At 43.1% G+C, this 21,433-nt stretch overlaps 1 protein-coding gene across 2 annotated transcripts in view; it reads right to left on the bottom strand.

The window, feature by feature from the left end:
• Window positions 1-20,526, bottom strand: part of MECP2 (methyl CpG binding protein 2 (Rett syndrome)) — a 75,271-nt gene extending 54,745 nt beyond the window's left edge. Inside the window, exons 1-2 of one of the 2 annotated variants that reach the window (XM_006899928.1) lie at window positions 20,406-20,508; window positions 15,357-15,480 (exon numbers count right to left, since the gene is read on the bottom strand). In XM_006899928.1, the coding sequence (XP_006899990.1) occupies window positions 15,357-15,382 (26 nt within the window). In that variant the 5' untranslated portion in view covers window positions 15,383-15,480; window positions 20,406-20,508. Of the gene's footprint in view, window positions 1-15,356; window positions 15,481-20,405 lie in introns of both variants that reach the window. The other variant, XM_006899927.1, reaches the window with a different exon arrangement.
• Between the last annotated feature and the right edge of the window lie 907 nt (window positions 20,527-21,433).

Genomic DNA, 21,433 nt, shown 5'->3' with positions numbered 1-21,433 from the left:
TTTGGTTTCTTGATGATCTTGTGCTATTTTCAGTCTCTTCTAACATGCATTTCGGTCTTTCCTTTCTCATGTCTGTGTAGTGATCTTGTGCTCTCTTCATGGTCTTTGATGTCATCCCATAATTCTTCTGGTCTTCAATACTCAGTGTTTAATGTCTCAAATCTGTTCCTGACATGGTCTGCCTTCACCCCAAACGTGGTGTCTCACTTGAGATGGTTTTTTAAATTCAGGGGAGAAAGATTAAGTTTTATTTTGGTTCTTGTGGACTTTTAAAAATTTTCAACTTCAATTTGAACTTGCACAGGAGTGCAATGGTGTTCCCTGGCCTAGTCGTGACTGCTAATATTGAGCTTCTCCATAATTCTTTCCAGAGATGTAGTCAATCTGATTCCTGAGCAGTCCATCAGGTGAAGTCCATGTGTATAGACGCCATCTGCGTTTCTTAAAAAAGGTACTTGTTAGGAATCACTGAATGCACAAAATTCAATCTTTCAATTTCCGGCCTCATTTCTCTCCCCAAGTCCATAATGTGCAACTACCAATCCTACTTTGTTTCCAATTTTGCACTCCATACTTTGTTTCCAACTTTTGCACTCCAGTCACTAATTATTAGTAATGTATCTTGACTGTATGTTTGGTCAATTTCAGACTGCAAAAGCTGGTAGAATTCCTCAATCTCCTCATCCTTGGTTTGATGTTTAGTGTGGATATTTGAGAAACAGTTGTACTAACAGGTCTTCCTTGTATGAGTATGGATAGTATCCTATCACAGCATTGTACTTCAGGATAGATAATGAAATGATGTTTTCTTACTATGAGTCAAACAACATTCTTCCTCATTTTTTTCATTCTCTGCATAGATTATATAATTATCTGATTTAAAGTGGTCAATACCAGTCCATCTCAGCTCGCTAATACCTAGAATATTGATCTTTATATGTTCCATTTCAGTTTCAACAACTTCCAATTTTCCTACACTTATAGTTTGTACATTTCATGTTCGAATTAATGGATGTTTACAGCTGTTTTTCCTCAAATAGTTCACACACACACACACACACACACACACAAAATAGTTCACACACGGATAAAAAAAATACATCTATCTAGACGAAAAGATAATAATTATTTTTTCTTTTTCTTCTCTTTTTTTTTCCTTGTTGAGTACCATCAAATTGGATCCGACTGGCACAGGAGGAGATTGCCCTTCCTTCTCCAGTGGAGCATCTGATGGATTTGAACTGTGTGCCTTTGGGAATGCAGCACAGTTTCTTGCCACTAGGCCACCAGAGCTCCCTTAACAATTATTGAAGATAACCACGTGGTACATAGATTTTTCATTAATAAGTTAGCAAAAAAGGATTTGGCTGAAATAAAGTCTAGATAGTCCAAAATTCAGATCAAAACAGATCAATACGTGGAATAGATGAGAGCAGACTTAGATAGAAGGCCAACATGTCATTGTTACTATGTGCCATCAAGCCAGAACTAACTAATTTCTGACCCTCCAGGGGGTTTTCAGAGGCTATAAAATGCACATGAGGATAATGAACATCTTTCTCTTGATGAGCAGTTGGTGCTTTCTAACCATCTGTCTTTGGGTTGGCAACATCACACCTTACCCACTAGGCCACCGCACTCACAAGAATGAGAAAGTAAAATAGCTTAAAAATAAAGAATTGACAAGAGACAAAGGTACTATGATTGAATGAAAGGTACACAATAGATGAAAAAGAGTCAATCATGCACACAGTGTTACACTGGGAAAATTTACTGTTAAGGACCTCTCTAAAGTCCTTCAGAGCAAGGATATCACCTGATCCAAGTCTTGGTCTTTTCAATTGCTTCCTATGCATCTGACAGCTGGACAATGAATAAAGAAGCCCAAGAAGAATCAATGTCTTTGAATAGTAGTGCTGGCAAAGAGTATTGAATAAACTGAATTTCCAAAAGAACAAACAATTCTATTTTGGAGGAAGTCCGATCAAGGTGCTCCTTAGATGCAAGAATGGTGAAACTTGGTCTTACATACTTTGGGCATGTTGTCAGGTGAGGCCAATTCGGGGGGGGGGGAATGACCCACCGGGCTAAGAAAGGTAGAAGATCAGAGAAAGATGAAGATTCACAACAAGATGGACTGACACAGCGACTGTAACAGTGGTGTGGAACATTTCAGAGACAGTGAGAACCGAGTAGGGTATGGCAAGATTTCTATCTTTTCTTCTTAGGGTAGCAATGAATCAGTCAACCTGATAGCGCCTAATAACTTGTGAAATTTCACTGAAGAAAGAGATCCCAAACTCCTCGGGGGGGGGGGGGAAGGTGACGTACTACAGAAGAACCATGTTGTTGTGCACTGCTATCAGGCTGGGTTGGACTCAAGTGGGTCTGTAGAGGTTGTAAATCACACAGGGAGAAGATGGCCCAACTTTTACCCACGAGCAAGCTCATCAGCTATGATTCGAACCACCTACCCCACTAGGCCACCAGAGCTGCCTAGAAAAGAATCATAAACAGACTGATACCCGGTCTCTATGTCCTGAGTAGCTTTGCCTGGTAGAAAACAGTGGGAGCAACACCTTTAAAGTTTATCCGGGGAAAAAGATTTGCAATTTGGAATCCTACTCAGCTAACTGAGCATAAGAGCATAATAAGGGCATTTCAGACGTGCAGTGACTTGGAAAACTTACCCATTATAACAATTTAGGCTTCAAGTCACAGAAACTGGCTTAAACAGTAAGAAAATTCCTTATCACACGTAACTGGAAGTTCAAAGATAAGGCAGACTTCCCTCGCTGTGCAATTACTAGCTAAGAGAATCAAGAACCTGGTTCTTTACATTTTTGACCCATCACTCTTGATATATAAACCTTGTCTCTAAGCTTGGTTCTTAGTCTGAAGTTAAAAAAAAAAACACTGCCAGAAGCAACTTCATTATTTCTATCCAGTTAGTAAATGTCTTCCAAGCACTTACAAGATAAGCCCTTTCCTTCAGTCTGACTAGACCATTTTACACTCACCCTTGATCATCAATACCAGTTGACAAATGTGGAAGATTATCGTATTTCCCTCAAATAACAGGCCCATGTACACACGGTGTACACAGGCAACTAATGTGGATGAGTGGTGTGTGGTTTGCCAAAAATTATACAAAGCATTATTTATGTAAAAAATAAGGAATCTGGGGTGCAGTGAGTTTTGCTAACAGGGGAGGAACAATTCAGAAGAGGAGATGGTCACACAGCCTAAAGAATGTAGTCAATGTCCTACAATTGTACATGGATAAATTACTGAATTGGTGTATTTTTGCTGTGTATAAAAAATTATATTTAAAAATACCAGTTGCCAAAGTAAATGTGATATATAAGGGTCCTTTCTGAACTAGCAATCAGAAGAAAGATGGAAAACATCAGGGCTCTGTTAGGAATAAGGCGTGAGTACAGAATCAAGAGCAGTACCCACTTAAATTTGCTATCCAGGTACCTTAACTTAGTCCAGAAAATAGTGGGGTAAGCGAAGCAAAAGGAAAACATGAGTTCTAAGAGATAGTGGCTGCAACACAAGAGATCAGTTAAAGAAAGGTTCAGGGTGTCAGCTGTGCGCAATCTTGAAGAGAAAATGCTTGCAGGAGAAAAACCAGAGTGGTGGCGAGCTCTGGTGGCCTAGTGGCAAGAAGCTGCACTGCAATGCCAGAGGTGAGCAGTTCAAATCCGCCAGATGCTCTGTTGGAGAAGGAGGAACAATCTCCTCCTGCACCAGTCAGATCCAATTTGACGGTACACACACACACACACTAAATTAAAAAAAAAATAAAAAGAACCCAAACAGAGTGGCTGGATAAAAGGCCTTTGGGAGGGGAGTTAAAAAAACATAATCACAGGAAACAATTGAGAGAATTTTAAAACATTAAGAAACATTTAAAAGAAAGGCAATTAAAAACAATGGAGAGGTGAGCTCTGGTGGCCTAGTGGCAAGAAGGTGCACTGCAATCCCAAAGGCTCACAGTTCAAATCCACTCTGCTTTGCTGGAGGAAGGGCAATCTCCTCCTGTGTCAGTCAGAACCAATTTGACATCACACAAGTACAAACAAACAAATAAAAAACCTACCAAAAAGCAATGGAGAAAACACCAAAGCTAAACAAGAAAGCCAAGTTCTAAAGAGGAAATAGATTCAATTTTGGCAACTGTTTTAAGCAGATGATGGTTTGAGAAGAGAGAATCCATTTGAGCTTGATTGGCTATTCTTCTTTCAGTAGTCCAGTAAACACTGTTGTTGTCTATTTCAGTTAACCCTCTAGCAGGTTTTCAGAGGCAGTAAATTGATTTTCAGGGATTACTCATCTTTCTCCCATGGAGCAGCTAGTAGTGTGGGGCCTCACCATGAATATTTGCTCATGTAGAGCAGTGAGAATGTTTATTGATTTTTCAATTTCTAAAATTAGTTTAACTTAGATGTGGTTACAGGGCAAAAACATAGATGTTAATAATTATACAGATCTTATATTCAGTTATGGCATTTAGAAGGTAAAGGTAGCAAGAAAATAGAGTCCTTACTATTCATCAGAGAGCTGGACAATGACTAGGGATGATAGAAGGAGAGTTGATGCCTTTGAGCTGTGGTGCTGGAGAAGGGTACTGAATGGACTGCTGGGAGAACAAGTTCATCCTGGAGAGGGTGATGCCAGGCTGCTCCTTGGAGGCAAGGATTCTGAAGCTTCGTTTGACATACTTTGGACATGTTATAAAGTAGGACCAGTCCTTGGAGAGGGATTTCATGCTTGGGAGGGTGGAGGGACAGTGCAGGAGAGGAAAACCCTTGATGAGATGGATTGATTCAGTGACTGGGGTAATGGGGATAGGTGTGTCAGAGACAATAAGAATGGCAAGAGCAGGGTTTAGGGCTGTTGTACATAGGGTCGCTATGAGTCACAGGTGACTTGATGGCACATAACAACAACAACAACAACATAAAGACTACAGACTAAAGCTGATGAGCAAGCAAGATTGTTTAAGGTAAAAACATGGGTAGGAAATCTTGATATAGGGGAGGTAATGCAAAAACTAAGACATCTTTTTTTTTCATTTCAGGGAGTTGGTATGATTCCCTCAAGTTGTCAAGCCAAAAGAGAGAAATAAGCATATTAGTTAGTTCTGATGGTAGCTATTAAAGGAACTAAAAGCTGAAATGGTTAAAAACAATCATCTCTGGAATACAGAAGAGGGATGAGAAAGGAGAGACTGTTGTTTACCTCATTACTCTTTTGATCTGACTTATTACCAAGTGACTGTAATATTTTTGAAAAGAATTTAAAACTCTCTAACACCTTCTACCCCTGACCATCCCTCTCATCACTGCAACGCCTCCACACTCCCAATGAAACTTCCTTCAGGTTTCTCGGGGTGGGGGTAGGGTCTTCACACATTCTCTTTCATCTGGAGTGTGCTCCACCACCCTGCACCTTGCCTACAGCTTTCAATTCTCAGCTTTCAGCTTCTACATTGCTTCCTTCCTTCCACAGGGGTGATTCCTAGGTGTTTGGACTGAAAAACTGAATACTGATACAGACACTGATACTATTTACTAAGACGGAGTAGGGGCAGGAGTAAAGGAGTTCTACTTGGGACTCCACTGCCAGGAATTCAAGTCCAACTCATGGCACCCCCATCGAGTTTCTCAGGCTGAGAAATCTATACAGGAGAGTGCTAATCTTTCTCTTATGAAGCAAACAGTAGATTTGAACTGCCAACCTTCTGATTCTTGTTGCTATGTACCACTGAGTCAGAACCGACTCATAGCTGACCCTTCACCAGATTTTCAAAGGCAGTAAATTGTGTGGGAGGAGTCTGCCCATCTTTTCCTTGTGGAGCAACTGGCAGATTTGAACCACAGGCCTTTGGGTTGGCAGTGCAATTCCTTACTACTAGGCATATTGGGTAGTCTAGTAAGGAGTTGCATTGCAGACAAATGGCAGGTAGACTGAATCCACTAGTGTCTCTGTAGGAAAAAAGATGGGCGTTTGACTCCTGTGTGATTTACAGCCTTTGAAAACCCACTGTTATGAGTCAGTTCTGCAAACCACAAAGACCTGAGTTGCTGCATTTATGCCACCAGGGCTGCACTGTTGTTATTAACAACCCAAGGGAAATGTCAAGGATGCCCTCCCTCAAAGGTAAGGCTTAGGAAAGAGGTGTGAGACACAGACGTACCAGCCCACATAAAGAGGCAGATAGAATGGAAATGTCTCTTCACTACATGAAGGCACAGTCATGCAATGAAATGTCACACCACTGCAGGAACCAGGACATAAAAACATGAACCAGAGAGGAGGTGGTAGATCTATGGGTAACTTTTCATTTTCCTCTTTGTACATCTTATGAATACATTTTTATTAAACAAACCACTGTTTTTAGAATTAAAACATCAATGAAATTATTTTCATTTTGGCAAAAAGGGATATCAATCTGTATGACATAAAGCAACAATATATTGCTGGGGGGAAGGCAAGTGGTAATAGCATACACTTACGATCCTATTTATCTGAAACCAAGTGTACATGCACACAGGTATAGGGGCAAGACTCTGGAAGGATGTTTGAAAAGTTAATGGCACAGATAACATTCGGGATTTTCTTCACTAGTCAATTTATGTGCTACTAAGCACTGTTGCACAGTGTTAACCTTTATGCTCTGCATGTTCTCTGGAAACATCACACATGCCTGGAAATGGTGTTTGCCCCACATGCTGTCTGTGCAGTCAGGGTTTCCTTGTCTTCTTTCCTCCACTTGACCCACATGCTCAGCACTGACTGACTGCTTTTTAACTGCAGCTCTGAGGTCATTTATAATCTTTTTAAAACTTTCTTTTGCCATGGGTTCTTTCTCAGAAGAGTATTTTAAAATGCATAGAAATGAAGAAACAAAACATTAATGGGAGAGTAATATGTGCTTCTTTGATGAAGCATTAATAACAAATGGAGGTGAATCTAATGACTGCCCTAATTTTCAAGTGGTGTTAAGCATAAATCATATTTAAAAATATTTCTGACAACTGTAAGATGATGGGAAGCAATCTCTTATCACGCTGACAAGATAGTCAGAGATACTACTAACAATAAGGCAGTTTGTAGCCCACATTCATCCCTGGAAGAAATCGAAAACTCTATATCTAGACAGACACACATCAAAATATCAACAGCTGTTTTTCCACATGGTAGAATTTTTAGAGTGATTAGAATTTTTAATCTTTGTGTCTATATGCAGGTTAGGGTTTTTATATATATATATAAAATATAAAAATATAAATATAAATGTAAAAATATATTTATATACAATATTATTTACATTTATACAAATATAAGTTATTTTCATAATAGTTTACTGTAGGCAGGATTCAAGTTTTCTATAATGATGCTTTACTTCTGCAGCTTAAAGCGAAGTGTAAAATAAAGGGAGCTCTGTTGGCCTAGTGGCAAGAAACTGTGCTACAATCCCAAAGGTGTTCAGTTCGAATCCACCAGATGCTCTGCTGGAGAAGGAGGGGCAATCTCCTCCTGTGCCAGTCGGATTAAATTTGACAGTGCGCGCGGCGCGCACACACACACTGAGTGTAAAATAAATACTGTAAGTTTTCCTTTTTGTTTTAAACAATCTAGGCAGGTAGTAAAGACATCCAGTTCCTCGCAAGCTAAAGTAACCCTGCTTAGAGAGTGGTTGCGACTGTCTCTAATGACTTAAATACTAATGACTTCTATCACGTCAATATTCTTTCAAAGATAGGAAAAACCCCCTACTAGAATTATTTATTTTAGAATCAAAGAAACAAAAAGACAAACTGTCACTGCAGACGCCTGGCTATTTTATTTGCCAAGTGTAAGTCCAGAAACAGCCAAAAATATTAGAGGAAATTAGTACTTAATACGGACTAATACCTTCTGCTGTTTACAAAAACACAAAACCAGAAACACATGGGAATTCATACTTAAAAATGATCTAACAAATAGATGTAGGAAAACCAGAAAAAAAACAAACCCAAAACCAACCACATACACACAAAAAAACTTAACCACAACCCCCCAAAAAAACCAAAACCAACCAAGACTCAAACTCAAAAATTTATCAGAGTAATGCTGAAGTCTAAGCCCCACTCGAAAACCCAGCCAGTTTAGAGTTTCAGTCAGGGTTCACATGAAGATCGCAAGCAAGCTCATGTGCTGGCAGCGGCAGGGGGAAGCTGAGAGGAGGCAAGAACCCCAACTCAAAGGGAAGTATGTGTCTCTCAGAAGCTTGTTTTGCTGTCTTTCAAGTCTACAAATAAAGCCAGTGGACTGTCCTATGATTAAGTCTAGAAAATAGGTGCCTTTTTTGTAGATAGCTTTTGCAAACACAGAAACAAAAATATCTTCTCAGTTAACAGGACCCAAGGATATAAACATCACCAAGATCTCAAGCCGCCTCCTTCAGGGCTTGTGTGGAGCTTACATTATACAAAATGTTTATATGGCACAAAGAGACATGGGATTAGGACTACATCTCTGTACAGCAGGCCAGATCAATCCCATAGGCAGGTGCTGAGTGGAGCAGTTAGCTGCAGGACTATGTACACTGTGGATTATCACACTGTCAGCAGACTCAGGTGTGACAAAAGGCCCCTCCGAGAGGAAGAGGAGAATATGGAAGGTAACCTGGGACTTAGCTCTGTAATGGTTTTTTAAAAAACTTTATTATTTTTTTTGTGTGTGTACCATCAAATTGGATCTGACTGGTACAGGAGGAGATTGTCCCTCCTTCTCCAGCAGATTATCTGGCGGATTCAAACTGCGTACCTCTCAAAAATAAAAATAAAAAAAAAAAAACAAAACAAAACTGCGTACCTCTGGGATTGCAGTGTAGCTTCTTGCCACTAGGCCACCAGAGCGCCCTAGCTCTGTAATGTTTTAATACCATGAAACCAAGCTGATACAAATAGGACAAAATGGTGACATACATGAAGTCTGAGTGGTAGGTGTACACGTACCCGCCACCTGGGTAGACTGTCCAGTTAGGAGGACAGGGGTGGAGGCATAGCTGGGAGCATGGAGCTCAGGGGAGAGGGGTACGAATAGAGAGCAGCGGGCAGATGAGAGCTGAGGATGTGAAACATAAACCACTGGTCGCCAACACGCTGGAGTTTGCATCAGCATTGCTCCCTTCACCACAAGTCTTATTAAAGAAAAACTAAGGTCAGAAGGAAATAGTGGGATTGGTACCCAAGTCAGCTCCAGATAGAAGGGGCAGGGAAATCAGCTCACAAAAATGCCCTGCAAAGCAGGTAGAAAGGGAATAGGATGGTGGGCAGAGGGTCTTGCATTTTTGGCCCAGGGAATATCTTGGAATGTGAAGTTGCTTGGAAAGAAAGCTGAGCCCATTAGGCACCCTTGGTACTGTAGATTGGACGCTTTGAAAATCCATCTCCCCACTCAAACTTCCTCTCCTGGTCCCTTTCTCCTTCAGATTTCATGAGCTACTTTTCAGAATTCTTTCCTTGATCCCTCCCTTTAGGTAGGATATCCCTCTTCAGTTTTTGGTTATCACTTAACATCCAGTACTTTGCTAACATAGCCACACCTTGTAAAGTAGCTGCCTGTCAGGGATCTGAGCGCCCAGGAGCTTGTAAGATCAACAAACCAGTATCTGGAGTGAAAAATCACAAAAGTAGTAACATCAAACTGGTTGTAATCACACCCAACACAAAAGAGGGAGAACACTTTTATACAGTGGGATGCATCAGTAGAGGTAGGTTCTCCAAAAGCAATCATCTCACTGTCTTCAAGAGTCACAAACAAAAACTAACTGAAGGTCCTATCCACAGGGTTACATTTGTGAAATAAGGACACCAAGGTTTTGCTTGCTAGTTCTAATTGCTCACAGACTTTCTCTTTTCCCATTAACAGCTCTCTAATCTCTTAAAAAATAAACAGGCTTGTCCTGTTGTTGTTGTTAGTGACCCTAGGAACAAAAGACCTGAAGGCTTTCTATAACTATCATTTCTCAAAGTTCATAGTTTCCAGAGGCATGTTGTTTAGGAAGCAGATGCCACTCCTGCTTCCAAAGGCTTGTCCTGAAGAGGATGAAACCAAGTTGCTTCTTGGAGTTTAAGGATTTTGAAGCTCTCTGTCTGACATATTCTGGGCACATGGCCAGGAGGGACCAATCAGTCCTTGGAGAAGGCTATCATGGTTGGAAGGGTGGAGGAGAGAAAGATCGTGTATGGGACGACTGACACAGCAAATGGAGTATTGGGGGTAGGTGTGCCAGAGATAGTGAGATTGTTGGCTCAGGATAGAGCAGGGTTCAGAGCTAGTCTACAGAGGGTCGCTACAAGTCACAGGTAACTCAACAGCACATAACAACAACAAAAACAATAATCTCTGTAAATAAGGAGCTCTGGCGGCCTCGGCCTCGTGTTAAGCTACGATGCCAACCCTAAACATAATTCAAACTTACCAGCTGCTCTGTGGGAGAATGATGGACAATCTCCTCCCATAGAATTTACTGCCCTTGAAAATCCACTGGAGGGGTCAGCTTTGGGTCAGTTTGGACTTGATAGTACATAACAACAACAACAACAACAATCTCTACAAATAGCACTGCAGTAATAAACTCAAATTTATGGCTTGCTTATCTACTTGTTTTTTTTTCCTTTTTAAAGCCTGCAGTTAAGCCTTGATTTAGCACTATTAGCAAAGCTGAAAATGTAGCCTAGGACTCAGCAAATCCTCCTGGAAAGGATGCGTGGACAAGACTGGTTATACAGTATTGACGGAATGTTTAAAAAGTGCAAACCTCAATTTGATGGGTGAAGGGAGGGAATGGTAAAGGAAAAGGTCTGGTGTGAAAAACAACGTATTTGAACTTTGTGTGTAAACCCATATAGAAGAAATTCTAAACAACCAAGAAACCCCAAAAACCATAAAAACAATAGCCAAGGGAAAAAAGTGCAAACCTAAGCACTCATCACTAGAGAAAGTAACTGAAAAGGGTATTCCTCACAAACTTGCACAGTTTACATAAACAACCCCTCCTTATTTGCGTATGCATGCTCTTTGGGTGTATGTACTTGAAAACCTATATAAAAATAGGTATCTGTAGATGTTAACACAAAGCTGGTAAGGCTGGTTGCCTCCAGGGGAATGTGGACTAGGTGAGATCTTTCGCCATAGAACCTTTTGGAATATGTCTCAATTTTGTTCTGTATCCTGGATTCTTTTTTAAAAAATCAAACAAATAAAAAGCCTAGTCTTATACAATAAGCCTTTTTTACAATAATAACTAATTTTATATTCCTTCTCCATTAAATGAAAAATATTCACAGTGCCAATAAGGACTTGTCTTCTGTTTCAAGGGTTATGTGATCCTATCGGTTTAAGTGATCCGAGTTACAAAAATTACATTCATTCCCCTAAGAACATATTTTTTTTCTATAATTATATTTTATTAATTTTCATAAACATTTACAGAGATTTTGGGCTTCCACTCATTCACTGTTGCACTATTCTCTCTACCCTCCTCCCAGTTTGTTCTTGTCCAAATGCCACAGTGCTTGTCAAAGCCAGTCCTAAGAACATATTTATTGCAACCAGACACTACATGTACTGCAAATATATATTATGAACATATATTATGGATTAAGTGGGGAAGGGGAAGAAAAGGAAAAAAATTAATAAACAGAGAAGGTGGGTGAAAGGAATAACAATATACAATAAAAATTTGCAGAGACAATGCAGTAAGTTAACTGCATTAATCAATGATAAGTAATGCCTATAAATGATTGTTTGAAAAAAATACCCCAATGTGATTTACAAACTTTCCCGCAAATACAAGAGATTTAAAAATGTATATTTACCAAGTCTTTATTTTTATCTGCTCTTACAGAGCTTAAAAATGATCACAGAAGAAAATTACCATTTTTGTCACTGTGTAACTTTTATTCCACAACTAAGCTAACTGAATATAGAACTGCTTCAACATAAAAAAGTCCTCATCATAATTCAAGATAAAAACCAGCTTGCAATTATACCAGTTAGAAAACAAACTATGCTTATGTTGCAGTCTACCCTAAACTCTAACATATACACATAAAAAATTTAAACACACACATTCACATCCCCTCTGGCTTCTTTTTAGCTTATGTAAGACACACTTTTATGAAGAGCTGTTCTTTTCTTAAATCTTCTAGAATAAGCACCTTAGCTAGCAACATTACCTTGGTATCCTCTCCACCTCAATGATGGCAGCACAGTCTCTAGGGCTCAGAACCATTCCTGGCTCAAATCAGGTGGCCAAATATTCACTAGTGGATGAATAAATGGTTATCTGCCAATGGTCCTGACATTAAGTCTCACAAAGAAAAATTTTAGAAAGAGCAATCATGGGGGTGTGTGGAAGGACGTAAGAGACTTATTTTTTCACTTTAAAATGTTAGCATATGATAAAGGTGGAAAAAGAGAAGACTTATTTAATAAATATATATGACAGACTAACTGGATTTAGACCTCACTAAATTTTAAAACGAAATAAAAAAAAAACTCAAAAAACATCCAAAGTAATTTTTTAAAAACCACATAAAAATATAGGGAACTTATTTGTATTCTTTTACATGCATCAACTACATAAGGGAATTTTTTAATTAATATTTTATCACCATGTACATTTTATTTCATGCAAATACATTGTGTTTTACACAACCTTTCATTTATATTTTGTTTATGTATATTGTGGTGGATTTTTAAGCAAAGAAAATTAAAGACTAGGAGAAATATTTGCAGGACAAAAATATCCTCAGTGCATTATTAAGTAATTGTTGCTATGTGCTGTAGCATTCACAGAGCAGCTGCTGGATTCAAACCTCTTGCCTTTGGATTCGCAGCACAACTCCTTACCCAATCAACTGAAAAGAAAAAAACCTTAAGGATTTCAAAGGAACCTCACAAACCGCGAATGAACAATTCCTAAGGCAAAATAAATGGCCAATGATTTATTCAATCTCAGCAGTAACCAAGGAGCATAAAGATGGTCACTAAGACCTAATGAGGGCATGAAAAGTTGGCACTCTCATATGCTGTCCCAGGAGCAGTACAGCCATTTTGGAAGGCCACATGCTGATATGCACCAGCACCTCCATAGCTGGGCAGCTGTTTCTTCAGAAATATAGTTCCTAAGAAAGTTTTACATAGCATTCTTGAATAGCAAACCACTGGGGAAATCAACAGGGCAACATGAGACAAATCACCACCACCACAGGCCACTGGGCTAGACCGCTACCGGAAAAAAGGGAGCAGAGAGCTGTCCTGGCCCAAAGAGCCACAGTCTGTATACATATTTGCAATTTCATTATTTCTTTCACAATTTATTTTATTGCTACTATTGCCATCTATTTTGTTTCCTTTACCAACCTCCTTTTCATAAATTGCCTTTCCCTTCAATCAACTGATTAGTTTTCCTCCCCTTGTTGTTGCTATCTATGTTTACTACCATCCCAAATTCCTACTGTCTGAGAAGCTTTAGAAGGCTTTATTAAGCTATTAACAGTGTAACCTCTTAGTAGTGGGACCTGACACTAACAGGAAGCTGTCTTTTTTTTTTTAACTTGTTAAACTGTAAATAGGGAGCTCTGGTGGCCTAGTGGCAAGAAGCTGTGCTGCAATCTCAAAGGCATGTGGCTTGAGGGCACCAGCTGCTCTGCAGGAGAAGAATGGGCAATTTCCTTTGGTGAGATTTCTACCTCTAAAAACCCACCGGAGGGTCAGCTATGGGTAGACAACAATATACTGTAAATAGTTTAAGTTCTTTATAAAAGCACATATTCTTTGTGCACCTTCTTAAGAAATGGGGGGAAAAAGATTTCAAGCACTCAGCCACTAAAACCAGGCTCTCTCTGGCCTCTGAGAATCCTCTTCAAAGTTCCTTGAAGCTCAAAGGGCCATGTCTTTCCAATTCATAAGTAATCAAATATTTTTAAAAATATCTTATATCTTCCTACATTTCTCAAGAGAAGCTATATAGTGTCACTACTGCCTGTTTTAAAAGGCTCATTCGTAATCTGAAAAAAAGAAAAGAACATTAGAATCACAAACTGCCACCCCAGGCCTAAAGTCCACCAGAGGAAATTAATTCACTCACCATATTATATTTAGGCAACAGAATTTCTAGCACAATGCACAAGTGTTTGTCACACAGCTCCCACCAGCACAAATTCAATGGAGCACAAAGGATGTCTTATCCATGTGGCCCAGGGCATACCCCCAACAGCAGAGGAGAATGACAAACTGAGTCATACAACTAGGACTGGAACCAAAATGGGGGCTAGAAAGAGGCGTAATGTTCTTTGCCTTTTCCCATATTGCCTGTCTTCCTCCACCTGGACCTCAGCTGCAGACAACTGAGGCTGCCTACTTCTCAGGGACCAGAAGCCACTGCAGGGTACAGGACAACACGCTCCCTGGGCTCCAAGCGAAACCAAAATGGCAGTGAATGTTATCAATCATAATTTTACTTAGAAAGAGAAACTGAAACACTTGAACAGAAGGTTCTGTTCTGCCTTACCACACTGAACTCTTGAAACTTAGGGTGTGAAAATATCAAATGCAGACTGACCAGTTGTTAAAAGAAATCTTCAACGTATCAAACATTAGCAATGGAGAAATTAAGAAAACAGTCAATTTCACAAAAATTAAGCACCCATAAAGGTGTCATAGGTGTAGCTGATCCATCCCAAGTTTCAGGCCTAGAGTAACCTGTAACCCAGCTTTCCAGAAGTGTTCTGTTCTACAAGCTAGATCTCCAACTGTGAGAACCTGCATGCAGTATGTACGGCTACTGCTGTTCTGGGACAGCTTTCAGGAAGTCATTCTTACAAGGAACTGCACACATAGGCTCCCACATAGAACAATGTACTATAGGCACTCTCAAATGTTGATCAGTGAGTTATGTAGGGACAACAAAACCAAACTAGCCCCAACTGAAGCCCATGAGGCTGTGCAGCAGCAAGTGGAGAGCTCAGGGACAGTGCTTCTGACACAGCTGACCTGCTGCAAGGTGAACTGGAGTGGTTGCTCACCAGTTCCAGCTCAACTCTGACTCCCACCCCCAGATCACGCTGTGGCTACCAAGACATCCTACCCAAACTGACCGTTCAGGGCTCAGGGAAGTGACTTTTTTTTATTATATGGCACAGTTTGGCACAGTTATGTCTTTAGTCTTTGGGGTACTTTTATACTGTCCAAGAGTGATAGCTCTCTTTTTTTCCTTTTTTTTTTCTTTAAAAACAGATGGCCAAACCAGGACATATACTAAAAAAAAAAAAAGGAAGGTTACTTACCTGAGCCCTAACATCCCAGCTACCATGGATTCCTGTTGGAGCTGGTCTACAGAAGCAAGATGTATTCTGGGGAGTCACATGTCACATCAAAGCAGGAACTGGTGAGTCTGTACTTTTATGGAGCCTAAAACAAAGAAAATTGTAAGTTGAAAGTCCCCATTGTGCTCCATGACTTTTTTCCCAGGGCAATTCGGGACTTCTTGAAGATAAATGTACAGACCGAGAGCTATGCTAATTCCTGGCTCAGGTAGCTAGAAGTCAAGTCTAAACCAAGTACATGGTTAGCAGGTAAGACATAGTTACAATCGAAACTATGAAACCATGCACACTTTTGTCCAAATCAACATGCACAAGTTTTGTCACTTTCAGGGAACACTGTGACTCCACAAAGCCTACCAACAGGGATAATTGCAAGTATCTCTGCCACCAAGTCATAGAGAAATCCTCCGGGTAAGAATATATGCGTGCAATCGAGCACACAGTATCAAAACTCCATCCCAGAAAGAATGCAGGAAATCAGGAAGCAATTCTCCCATTTTCAAGTAGCTGAAGTTGCAGAGTTATAGGACATGTTGTAAGCGGAGGGCTTTGAGAAAGCCCAAGCCAGCTACTTCCAAACCCTTCACCTTGGTCACATGCAGTATCCAAGGGAAGGTGGGTCTCTGATAGGTGGCCTTTTGCTTTTGTCCACTTCCAAAACAGAGCTTTTGTCATTATGTATTTAGCTGTTAAGATAATTACTGTTTCCTTTTTGCAGACTAAATTGCCCTAAATTAGCTAATCTCAGATGCCTTTGCTAACCAGTCCAATAGGTAGTACTTTTATCTTTAGACACACACACACACACACTCTCTCTCACTCTCTCTCTCTCACCTCGTATGGTCTTAAAATCTCTTTTTATAAACAATTACTTATGTAATCAAACCTGGGGAAAGGGCAACACCAATCAAGTTGTTCACAGCTGGTTTAGAACTAGCCAGAGGCGTACCTGGTTAAATGAGGCCTCTCAATTCTCTAAACAAAGGTTCACACCACAGAACACTGAGCCCCTAGAAGGCCATTTCCCGGTATTTACTCAGCAGGACCCTGGGGGGGTGTGTGCTGGAGAAACATTAATTATCAAAGCCTCAATGTGTTTTCACTTGTCAACTCAGGGAACTGGACTACGATTCTTTCCAGCACCAACAGTTTCAGATCTTTGATTCACTCAAGATTTCATTAAAAGCAAACCAAAACCAAGAAATGTGCCAGAAAATGAGAACAGGGTGGCAAGCAGATCAGTAAAGGAATGACTTGCAGGTCCACATACATGACCTCCGTGGTTCCAAAGGCGAGACATGAGTGATCCTTTTTGCAGGCTTGGTCCCACCAGCCCAGAGGCAAGATCAAGAACTCAGATCTATCTGGTAGGAACTGCAAGTCGGCCAGGTACCTATCTATTGACACATGAACATGTGAAAATACCCAACAGCAGTGGGCTTGCAAGATAGATTACAAAGACTGAGGCTTATTACCTAATGGAGCACTAGAGCCCAATTTTGACGTGGGCATAGGGACACCCTGTCCATGCCCAAATTCACACCTCCACACCAACAAAACAGTTAAGAAATGGTATGTGAATAAAGCTTCCATAGGAGACACTGCCTTGGAAAAGATAAGCAAAACAGGTAAAGGGAGGAGGACTTTATCTGAGAACAGCAAGCCCAAGAAGAGTGACCACTCCCATTTGTTCCACCCCAAACTACATAAAGGTACAGTGGTGACCAACAGCGATCTGAATGAGAAAGGTCCATCCAGAAGCATTAGGACAAGGTCTTGCAACTGGAGTGGGCCATGCTCTACCCAAGAAAAAGGTGGTTGCTGCTGCCACAGGAGGCTGGTGTGTGCTTGCACTGTCAGTGCTGAGGGCACTCCAAGGCAGCAGGTCTGGGCCACATGCCTCTTCAGGAGGGCTCCAGGGATGCAGCAGCAGTTCCTACAGATGGAGGCCTGGGCAGGGGCACTCTCAGAAAGAATGCATGAGCCAGGCTACGCACGAGGCTCTGAGAACACTCAGGCAACTCTAGAACGGAGTGAGGCTTCGAAGTTACATCATCTGCTATGAAAACAGTCCCCAAGAAGTTAGACTGGAGCTGGAAACCTTTGCTGCTCTTTATTCAAGGTTGAAGAAGAAACAGACTTTTTCCACATGCAAGAGGGGAGTGGGTTGGGGGAGTGGAATAAGGTGGGATCACCTGGCCAGCTGATTTTCCTAACCACACAGCTTGCCCCTTACCCTACACCAGATGTGGGCAGAGCAGGACTCCATTTGGGAAATGTAAACAAACACTAGGGAGAGCTCTGGTGGACTAGTGGATAAGTTGTGCTGCTGACCCAAAGTCACATAGTTTGAATCCACCAGCTGCTTTGTGTGAGAAAGATGGTTCTGCTAAAGGTACCTAACAAAAATAACAAAGAACTAAAGACTATATTCTAATCTTCCTTTGCCCCAGACCTCTGGATTCAGGGAGTAAAAAAAATCAAAGCAGGATTTATTGAAGGCTGCTTTCCTCACAGGTGGAAAAATGCTTGAGTATCCTAGATTTAGGAACCCTAGTGGCTAACACTCTGCTAAGCAAAATGTTCCTGCAAGGGGAGAAAGATAAGGTGCTCTGCTTCCATGAAGGTGATGACTGTGACACTTTTAGGGGCTAGTGCTGCTCTGTCCTGCAAGGTCCTGATGAGTTGGAACCCACTAGCCAGCACTGAGTTTTACTCTAAATTTAAAGCATTCCACATAAATATATTAAACAGGAAATAGAGTAAGTGTGACAGAGCAGTATTAGCAAGCAAGCTGTACAAGGCTTCTTCAAGCTACAAGGACAAGCTGCCTTGAGAAGCCATCAGGAATCTCCAGAGAAAATTAGACTTGGGATGGTGCTGTTTAAAGGGCTAGGATCAAACAAGCAGCTACAGAGGAGTGCAAGGGCAGCCCACCCACCTCATCTACCCAGGAAAGGGTATCAGAGACCTAGTTCAGCCCATCTTAGCTTCTGATGGACGAAACTTAGAACTTTTGTCAAGTGAAGCACGAAGGTACCCCGGATTGTACCCCAGCGGTGTGGCCACCCAGCTGACTTGCCATGAATGGGCCATCTGGGCTAACTGAGCTCAGCCATGGCAGAAAAGCTAAGTACTCTTATCTTGATTGAGTGCACTTTCTAAGATTCACACGCGCTCAGACTCAGGTAAGGAAATAAAAGCAAGTGTTTCTAGGGTTTCTTGACTGGAAACAGAAGGGCAAGTCCTGAAATAAACAAGCCTATTTCCCTGAATCTCAGGTGGAAATTCCCAAAAGACCTAAAACGCCCAGGACATGTCTTGATACAGAGGTCCAGCATATTTCATAACTCAAGTGGGTTAATCTTATTACTGACTGCAATTACTTTGATCCAGATGAAAATTCCAGCTACCGAATCCAAATGTTTCCTTTACAGTAATCACTGCCTATTAACAGTCCGGCTTCACTACAGGGCCCAGGTATGCTTCAATTCCACCCGACAGCAGAAGGCCTAAAACTTGTGGAGTCCTATGGAGCTGAGGCTAGCTAGTGGCCCCAACACCACAGCTTCATGTCCCTGGTCACCAACCATTCCCTTAATCACAACTCATAATCTCACCAATGTGGGTCACTGATCCAACACACGCACGCCAATGGTTCTGGAGAGGCCATTCCTGTTACTGGAAAAATCACCACAAGTGCACATCTGCCTGACCATGAGTCAGGAATATCAATTTTGTGGTGGGGCCCATTTCTGTGGTGACCAACCCACACCCGAACCCACAACCCACTCCCCGACAGAAGCCACTGACACAAAGCAAGCCTCCTCCCATCAGGGTCCATACTTATCAGCGTCTCCCCTGTAAGAACAATCCTTCCAGACTTTTCAAAATGACCTTAATCTTCAGCACAAACCGGAGAAACATTTTCACTGCAACATCAAAGTCATCTGAGCCTTGGCGGGGGTGATTCAGTCACTGCCCAAGCGGAGACAGAATAAACTTTCAGGAAAATCGACTGAAGCCACCTAAATGCTGTGAACTGGTCCTGGCGATCTTGTGCAGGGCGCGCGCTCCGGGGCTGTGGGAGCCCATTACATACTATGTCCCATTACACTTATGTAACTGGAAGATCGCTGGTGAGGGGGGAGGAGGGGAGGGCGCTCATATCCCGAGTCACAGTCCCCCCAGAGCACTCTGACCCTGCCAGGGGCGCACTCACGCGAAGAGCCCCAAGTGCTTCTGGACAAGACAAACAGTTCCCTACCCACGGTTCCAGAAGAGAACTACAGCCACCCCTTTACATGAGTGGTGGGACCCAGGACACGATGTCTAGTTCCTTTCGTGGGTGGACAATAATTTCCGCCTACTCCTGGCTGCTAGATGGAGAGAGGAGCCTATGGATGGACTTGCTTCCAGAGGGGGCAGAAAGTCGTGGAATGGGCGAGAGGAAGGGGGAGGCAAACCCTGGAGATGGGGGGTGAGCGCGCTGGAGCCCTTGTGGCGCACTCTCCCGACGGGAGGAGGACTGCGCACGCGCGCCGATGGGGGGGGTGAAGTAACGGGAGAGGGGGCGCGAGAGGGAGGGAGAGAGGAGAGCGCGATCCAGGGGAGAGGCCGGGGGCGCGGGCGCGCGACGGCGCCTCGGCCCGAAGCCCCGAGAAGGGCAGGACGCGCGCGCAGCCACGACAGACGAAGCCCGGCAACAGGGGCGCCCACGGAGCCGAGATGCGCGGAGAGGGCGGGAGGAAGTGGGGCTGAAGGCCGGAGCGGCCCGGGCGGCGGCCCCTCGAGACCGCGGCGAGGACGGTCACCAGCGAGCGCGAGTGACGGGCCAAGGGGGAGCCACCAATGGAGGCGGCAGGCGGGGGAGGGGGAGAGTAGAGAGGAGGGACGCCATCCGACAGCTCGAGCTGCCCGAGCCCGCGGGCCCCTCCCGCGCCACGTCCCGCCCCTGCCCCCCTCCCCCAAGGAAGGGTCCCCGCCCGCGGCCTCAGCGGTACCACTCACAGTCTCTCCTCTTCGCCTCCTCCTCCTCCTCCGCTTGGCGCGGTGGCGGCGGCGGCGGCCATTTTCCGGACGGCTTTTACCACAGCCCTCTCTCCGAGAGGAGGGAGTGCGCGCGCCACCGACGCCGAGACCCCGCACGGCCGACGTCGCGCCCCGCCCTCCCCGGCTGGCCTGCGCGCTGCTGCACCTGCGCGCCCGCGCCCGCGCCCCGCCTCGGTCAGGCCCCGAACCCGCCCACCATTGGCTGCGGTGGCCGCGTTGGGGCGGGGCCTAGGCGGTGTCTCTACCTAATGGCGAGAACTCGTGTCAGTTACGTCCAGGGAAAAGGGGGCGGAACCCCCGTCCAGGCTCCGATTGGCTACCACCCGCAGTCATTTGGGAACTAGAAGCGGCTGGGCCCTGGAGGGGCTGGTTTAGTAGGCGGAATATGAATGCTACGGATTAATGGGCCCTAGCGGATATTAGGGCCAGTGAAGGCCTAGGCTACCCAACGCTTGTTTGTCCTGACCACAGGCCAGGTGGTCCGCCTTTCAAAAACCAAGCAAAGCGCACTGAGATAACGGTTTTCTTTCACCCGCATTTCTCTCGCTCACTCCCTTTATAGAAACAGTAAAGTTGCTTGACGTTGGCCTGGCTGAGGAATCTTGGTTTCTGAGGCCTACCCACTGCTGCCGTCTGAGAGGCGGGCACTAGACTGACAAATCACAGCCCCTGCCTTCGTGGAACTCTGCTAGGGGAAAGGATGCATACTGTGATCTCCTAGACCTGCAACCGTTGGAATGGATGTTCAGTGGAGTGCTTCACTTTGCCTGCATGATAGAGGCAAGACTTCCTAGAAGGGAATTGGGGGCCAAGATCCAGCAATCCTATTTCTGGAAAACATTTCAGAGGAGAAAAGTTTTGGCCAATGTAGTTTCAGAACAGGACTGTATATTAAGGTGATCCTGTTCCTGCTACTGACTGATCCACTTCATATCATACTCCTTGTGCGGGTACTGTACTTACCAGGGAGTCGTCTGATTCTAATT

Source organism: Elephantulus edwardii, unplaced genomic scaffold, assembly GCF_000299155.1.
Source record: "Elephantulus edwardii isolate Elephantulus edwardi_28Jun2011 unplaced genomic scaffold, EleEdw1.0 scaffold00269, whole genome shotgun sequence".
Classification (NCBI taxonomy): domain Eukaryota; kingdom Metazoa; phylum Chordata; class Mammalia; order Macroscelidea; family Macroscelididae; genus Elephantulus; species Elephantulus edwardii.
Note: the sequence above shows the minus strand (reverse complement) of the source record. Positions and strands in the feature narration are given on the sequence as shown.